This window comes from Carlito syrichta, unplaced genomic scaffold, assembly GCF_000164805.1.
Source record: "Carlito syrichta isolate Samal-C Ts95f unplaced genomic scaffold, Tarsius_syrichta-2.0.1 Scaffold78539, whole genome shotgun sequence".
Taxonomy (NCBI): Eukaryota; Metazoa; Chordata; class Mammalia; order Primates; family Tarsiidae; genus Carlito; species Carlito syrichta.
Window position 1 is genome coordinate 351,749 of NW_007022635.1, and position 7,708 is coordinate 359,456.

At 40.4% G+C, this 7,708-nt stretch overlaps 1 protein-coding gene across 2 annotated transcripts in view; it reads left to right on the forward strand.

The window, feature by feature from the left end:
- Window positions 1-4,499, forward strand: part of NTRK2 (neurotrophic receptor tyrosine kinase 2) — a 199,780-nt gene extending 195,281 nt beyond the window's left edge. For both annotated transcript variants that reach the window (XM_008054303.2, XM_008054308.2), the window contains one exon: window positions 3,677-4,499. In XM_008054303.2, coding sequence (XP_008052494.1) covers window positions 3,677-3,705 — 29 coding nt within the window. In that variant the 3' untranslated portion in view covers window positions 3,706-4,499. The remainder of the gene's footprint in view (window positions 1-3,676) is intronic.
- Window positions 4,500-7,708: the final 3,209 nt, after the last annotated feature.

The following is a 7,708-nucleotide window of genomic DNA, read 5'->3' on the forward strand; positions in this document are numbered from 1 at the left end:
ATGTCTGAGGATTCTTGCAGCTTGTGGCCCAGGAATAGATTCTTTAGCATGTCGCTTATGGAATTCCCAGGGTGTGTCTCTTGCTGAGAAGGGAACTGTGGGCAGATACTGACTTCTCTTGGGATCCATTTTCCAAAATCATTTGTCAACATGAAGTTGGAACCAAGGCATGCTTATCTCGAAAAAGATAGAGACAGAAACCAGAAGTATGGTTAGAATGCAGATACATCAGTTATAGATGACAGGCAATGGATGAAACTTAAATTTGGTTTACTGAAAGTAATTAAAACATGCACTCTAGCTAGTCGAGAAGGTGCTGTGTTACAGACAGGTGGTATCAATTTGGGTAGCCCTGTTCTGTTTGTTCAGTCCTAGTTCCCAGCATGAGACCTCGTTGTGATGCCACAATAGCAAAGAGACATGGCCACAGATGATATGCATGTTAAGTATGCTGACTTTTATTTTTCAGAACCAAGTTAACCCATTAGCCTCTGTTGGGAAGTTTGAGATTTTTCTGAGAGCCCCTTATCCTATCTTCTCAGCCACTACTCAAATACAAAAAAAAAAAAAATGGAACACAGCCTTGAGGATGACAACAACAAATAAATCCACAGTGAACAAACAGGCTCATAGCATTGGAACTCCAGGACTTCCCTCAGACACGAATTAAGGGGCTATGAGGGCTACGACATCAGGTGGCCCAGATCCCCAGGATTCCTTGCCACTGAGGAGTGGATGTCTTGTTTGTTCTTATCCCATCTTAAATACCGTTCTCCTGCCTTGTCTTAGAGATAAGGTAGGACTCTTGCGAGGTTAGGGTCTGGGGACTGACTTTCTGTTGAGAAATCTCATGGGATGAGGGAACTTAGCAAGGAGTATCAGATCTGTTTGTATATGAAGAAATATCTGTAGTTTCTTCCTGTCATTCAACTTTATCCCAAGGTATGTTTAAGGTTGGATTTGAGTTTAAGTGTTAGGAAGAACAGGATTACAAACTTTTCATATGTAAGACTGGATCTCACTGTAGATCTGCTCAATCTGTAACATGACAAGAGAAACAGAATAACATGTGTGAAGAATACTGAGCTCCTTGGAAAGGTACTATTTGAAATTGAAATATTATTAATCCTCATATTGTCATTGTGGTGTGAACAAGATAAGTGGGGGCAATTGCTTAAAATATGGCTTCTTTGATGAGGTAAGCCTCCTCCAAGGGTCCTTGAAATGTCCTGCATGCATAATAGTCAAATATGGAAGAAGACAGGGCAGGATGCTGTGATGGGAGCATCTGTCATTATTTTGATTGTTCTCCCTAGGAATAGTGTACTTTGACACCTCTGCCACCACCAGTACCATAGCCGTATGATGTACTTCAGCTAGCCGGAGGCTGTATTATAATTGAGGTTGACTAAAATCAACATGCCCTCAAAAAGTTTGCTTTTCTTTGTCGACAGAGCAAAGATAAAGCAGAATAATCAAATAGATACCATCAGCCCAAGTCCAATAAAACAAAATGAACAAACCAGCAAGAAAGCAAACAAACAAAATAACAAATGAGATTCTATAGAAGAAAGTGGACTAGATGACTGGAAGTGCTTTTTCTCCCTTAGAACTCCCAAAAGGAAGATTTCAAAGGTTGTTTCCTTAATCTAGAGTCCGTGGAGGTTTTTTGCAAAGGATAGGGTTATTTTTGGAGGCATTTGGCTGTATGTTTCAGCCTCTCTGTGCCTGCCCTTCTGGCCTCTACCTGAGTGGCTCAACCACTGGTGTTTCAGTTGGGTGTCTTTCCTTATAAAGTCTCATTGGGCCCTGCACCCTACCTTCCTGGCTTAATATCCCTGGCTTAATATTCTCAGTCACTTGGCATCTTATACCAAAAGAAATTTCCTTTTTTCCCAGGCAGCAAGCCACATATACTCTTTCATGATTTTAAGAACACTTAAAATCACACATCCTCCATGAATGTTTTTTCAAAGAAAGGGAAATGCAGAAGCAGTTTATTTTTCTCCTTTACCATTTTGTAAATGTCACTCTTTCTTATCTCATTTTTTCCCTTTATCTTTAGTGTATCTGTTGCCTTTTGTTAAGCAGTGAGTATGATCCCTCTCGTGTATGTGTTTCTGCAGTCTTGTTTAGGTTAGATTGTAAGCTCTTGGAGGGCAGGAACTTTATCTGTGGAACTTTATAGCATGGGACTGTTAAACTTGCATGGGACACGATGTAGCTTTGATGGCCAGATGTGGCCACATATTACTGAAATATTAATTACTGGCAGGCTTGTAGTAAGAAAGATGACTCAATCATTTTCATTGGCTTTCTTCTTATCAAACTTGACTGCATATCATTTTATTTATTAGATGTATTTTTAACAATGTACTAACCAATTTAAACAGATTTAGATTACAATTTTTAACAGAAACAAGCTTTTGACAAAGCATACCTTCTTTGGACATTTTAATTATATCATTCAGAAATTAAAATATTTTAAAATGCATAGGTCTGCCATATAGAGGGATCTGTTGATATAGGCCCATGAAATGTTGGGAGCGTAACTGCCAATTAGATGATTCCCATTGATTTTTTTTTTTTTTTACAAATTGACTTCTAAAGAACCTCTAAAGAAAGACTCTTCCAGGAAGTTTCATAGATTATAACTGAAAAAAATTAGGAATATCTCAGAGAGAGTTTAGACCATTTTCCATGTGCTTAAAGCAAAATATCATGTGGTCTGTATATCATCACTGTCCTAGATTTATTAGAGGTATGGACCACAGACTGACATACTTATTTCTTTTTCCTAAAGTTGCATGCTATTCAAGGATGTTAGCTACAGGATATGTTTGTGATTTTATCAAGAGTGATCCTGATCTTATTTCACTGAATTATAAGATTCTAACCTAGATAGTAAAGTTCAATTCATTAAATACTTATTGATTACCTATAACATTCCTACAACGCTAGAAACTAGAGATTCTATGAAAATGATGTCTTATTTCTTACCCTCAGGGAGTGTCACTGGGGTAACCAATAGTCAGATCATCATATCATCACAAAGCAATGTGATAGGCACTACAATAGGATAGGTGAGAGCAAGTGTTCTAAACTTCAATTACCTACAGGGATCAGGCAAGACAATATAAGAAATAGACAGGATCAGAAACATGATATAGGGTAGTGAGGGCCATACCACATACTCTGATTTTTCCAGAGAAAACAGGCATTTATTATGTTATGTGAATTCCCCAAGATTTAAGACACTGGATGAAAAAAACAAGAGTATATCAGTGTGAATTGGGTTTGGTCCATAGTCTACCACCTATTTGTGATCCTCTGAGCTAGACCTTACAGATCAGTTCATATAACACCTTATTTTACAAAATGATGCTCAGAAGTGGCTTGTCCAAAGTGATACTGCCTCAATACTTGCATAAGTTTGCTTTAAAAACAAAACAAACAAAACATGATCAAATCAGATTCCTTTAAATGATGCGTAAAATCGTTTAAGTGAAAGATGGTGACAAATTATATACCCTGAAGCACTTTTTCACAGTCAGGAGCTATAAGAAGGTTTCATTTGCAAAGTCCAGAGATGGTTTGCAGGATTTTAGAGCAATCTGAACAGGGCTGAATTGCTCCCGAGCACCTTCCAATAGCAAGTCTGTCTACTTTATTGCAGGGCCCAGAGGTTCCCCCAAGACCGCCTGATAATAATTTGGTATTTGGAGGCTCCTGTGTCACTGCAGGAACTAAAGGAGGCTAAATCCATGCCTGATGGAGGAGAAGAGTTCTATGGTTATCTGCAAATTCTGGCCAGACAAGATCTTGACGTCACTCCTTAGCTTCCATAACCTAGCCAAGCAAGAAGTTGCCTTCCCAAGACAAAGCAGTGTGCTCTAATGACTAACCCCTCAAAGTACTCTGCCACTTTAACTATAGACCCATCTCCTCGATCAATCAGGATGGCAAGATGGAGCTGAGGGGCTCAGCAACATCAAGTCTGAAGTTGGTCTTTAATTCAACTAGTCTGTTTAGACGTGTCTGAAAACCACGTCATCTGACAGCACGGGGTGGTTTCCCAGTAAGATTTACAAACTCGGCTCAAGGGCAGCTGTGTTGCTTTCCTCTCCTTGACTGCTGGGAAAGGTTTTGACAGGGTACAGTGGAAACGCACCTTCTGAGTTGAAACAAACAAAGCATAATAACCAGCAACCCCCTCCAACCATCAGTCTTGAGTTCTCTTGACAGGTGGGAATGCATTTTATCCTCGGTCGGAGAAAACACCATAGATGTATTTTCATCCTTAAATTGTGTCTTCCCCAGAGCAGCCTTGTAAATTAGCTAGGATCCTAGGCCTAAGGCCTACATTAAATTAGAATTGTCTCTGAATATGTACCTGGTTGTGTTTGTCCGTGCAGAGCATGCCCCCTATATATACCTAGGGCTTGTAACTCCCTGTGGCAGATGCATATAAAGAATTCTGACTTTTTTTTTCACTTTGATTCTGTTTCCAATGAAATGAGTTGTTTTTTTTTAAATAATTTTCTCCAGAGTGTGCCATACTTCTCCAGGTCTTATAGTTCACGTGTGTGTGTGTATGTGTATGTATTTCCCCATTGGTCACAAGCTTACTAGGCAATTGTATAGATAAGCACAGATTCATAGACCAGCTAGGACTGAGGAAACAAGACATTACAGAAGGGAGGGAGGGTTTTAACAGTAACTGAGACTATTACATGGGACACCTACCTCTGCACCTCTTAACGGCCATGGCCACATCGTCATCGTCTTAGCAACAAGGGAAGGAATTGAGGTGATACTTTTCATAGAACCGCAGAGGTCTTGAGCATATTTACAACATTTCTTTGAGTACACAAGACCAAAAATTCAGAATGGCATCCAGGACCCCAGGAGCTCATTAGATCAAAGCATGAGTGTCCTGAGAGATCCCAAGGTTATCTTCAGACCTTGGTGCCATCGGATGACCATGGTCCATTTTAATGGTCAGGAATAGGGTTCAAAAACAGAAGAAACAATTGCGTTAGCACTTTCATCTGTCCTTTGCCTATTAACGTCTTGCTTTAAAAGTATATTTTCTTTTAATTGTTTAATTGGTCAAATAACAGTTGCTTTGGAACTGTTTGTATGCCTTTGAAGGCAGTGGCTTGCACTTTAAAAATAAGTTAAGTCCATTTTGCCCAGCACAAGTATTAGAACAGAAAATGCCGTTATTTTTGGATCCTTAGAAATTGTTTCTTTTATGGTACATCGTGTTGACAGCTTGTCCCGTGGGGGCCTTCATGGCACATTGCTGCCATTTTGTAGATCCCAGTACAATTCTTTCTCCCTCTTGGTGCCATATCCCCCCCATCGTTAGCTACAACAGTTTGATATTATATTCCCTTTTCAACTCCAAAGGAGATGGTAAGAAGCTATCAAATAATGCTTTAAAAAGCAACTTGAGTTCCCTAGAAGAAAGGCAATGAATACATGCTGCATAATTACATTTAAAATGTAAGCCATGTTATAAACCCCACTGAGATAAAGGTTTGTTAGCAAACCACTTTCGAGCACATTCACAACGAAGTAAAATCACATTTGTAACATCTGTCCACTGGGTGATATTATTTGTTATCCAAAGAGAAATACCACCCTCTTATAGTAAAACTAGACCTCCTGGAGAAGACTCTCCAATCCTGTGCTTGATGACTAAAAAAGAAAAAAGCAAAAACAAAAACAAAGAATTATGGAGTTTAGGTCAGGGAGATGCTCACAGTGATATTCTGAGAACTGTGTTTACTTCCGTATCATTGGCCAACCAAGATGGAATTCTGCAGCCCACATGCATTAGGTATTTCAGTCCTATTTCACCAAATCATCAGTGATATTCTAGAAGCATCCCAGCAGATGGAGGACCCTAATGCACTTATTTTGGGTATTTCCCAAGGCCCAGCCTGCCTGGAGTGTGTATACCAACAGGATGAATTTAATCAAGCTGCACCGCCACTTTGGGTTCAGGTTGGTCACTCTTGCATGAGCCAGCAGATTGTGAACCTGGACCAGCTCGGCAAACACAAGTGCAGGGTAGCCTCTTGTGTGGGTAAGAAGCTCCCGCTACCCAGCTGCTTTGAACAATTGAAGTGCTCCCTCTGGTTAAGTAGAGATGGCACCACTGGAGTATTTCTTGGAAGTGACTCTAAATCTTTTATGGCAGCTATTCTAGCAAAGTGCAGATTTTCTCTGTCTTTACTAATTCTGCCAGCTGGAGAGAGTACCCACCATGGCTGGGCATCTTCTCAGATTAATCGTCATGCCAGCTCTCCTTTCTAAGTGCAGTAATGCCGCTCTGAGATGGCACACTGAGGTTGTAGTGTTTTTTGTTGGTTTGTTTGTTTGCTTTGGTTTTCTTTTTCTTGGTTGTTGTTCTTTCTCTTGAATGGCAAGTGAAGAAACATTTGCTTTTAATGATGGACTGGAAAGAACTGGGGAGAGAGCTACTTCTTAGTTCAACCTGGTTGCTACATGGGGAATCTTTCTCCTTGGGCTTAGCCCCTAAATGGGAATAAGAGACAGAAGCTCAAGGAGGAGAGAAATCTGCTGTCTTCTGATTCTGCTTCCCGACACTGGGAGAATATTGTGTGTTTCTGCTGGTGGTAGATACTAGGCTGCTCTCAGGAAAGGGAAAATTAGAAGACAGTATGTGTGGCCAAAAAGGGAGTGTGAGTATTGGGGGTGATTACCCCACCCTTATCTGTTCAGGTCAGAGGCAGTTTCTGATATGTGAGACTTTCATTTCTAAAAGCCAGGACAGTCCCAAGCAAATCACAATGAGTTGGTCACCCTAGTTGGTATAGGCCTGATAATTTTTGCTAAGACAGAATCAAGTCTTAATCACGCCAAAATGCCTTCATGTGCCCTAAGATGAAATATTTTTAAAATGAGAATAAATTAATATAGGTCATAGTAGAAAATTGAAAAACATAAAAAACAATGATGAGATGAAAAGTCCCCTGTGATTCTAAGTTAGAGATAACCACTGATATCATTTGGATATATGGCTTTCTAGTCTTGTGGATGTCCTTTTAATCTCTTCTAACATAAAGTCTAAGCGCATATGTATGTGTACTGGATTTTTATGTGTACTGGCCTTTATGTGTACTGGGTTTGTTTGTTTGTATTTCTATAGTAATGGCTTACCTGTGGTGGGTTGTGTTACAAAGTGTGTAGGCAGTACACTGGGTATTTTATTTCCTGTTTCATAGTTTATATTTGCTTGGGTTAAGTCAGAGCTGGGGGCTGACCATAGCTGGCTATGTCAGGTCTGGTTTAGAGGGATCTTCAATTCCAGAAGAAACTAGCTCTCACGTGGTGAGGATCACAGAGCACACGGGGCCTGTATTGCGGGCCAGACAGACTCAGGAAGTGAGAAACTCTCTTGTTTGGACAAGGTAGACTGAGATCTCTAGTTCAGGGTCAACACTAGATGACTGACTCCAAATGTAGTTTGTTGCTCAACTGAAGCAGGCAGTCACTTTTTGTCTCCTAGTCCTTTACCCTGGCTAGTTGGCTCTCTTCAAGGAGCTGAGTGTGCTAGATTTTTTTTTTTTGAGTTGGAGTCTCACTCTTGTCACCCAGGTTGGAGTGCAGTGGCACGCTCGTGGCCACTGTAGCCTCGACCTGCTGGGCTTAGGTGATCTTTCCGCCTCAGCCT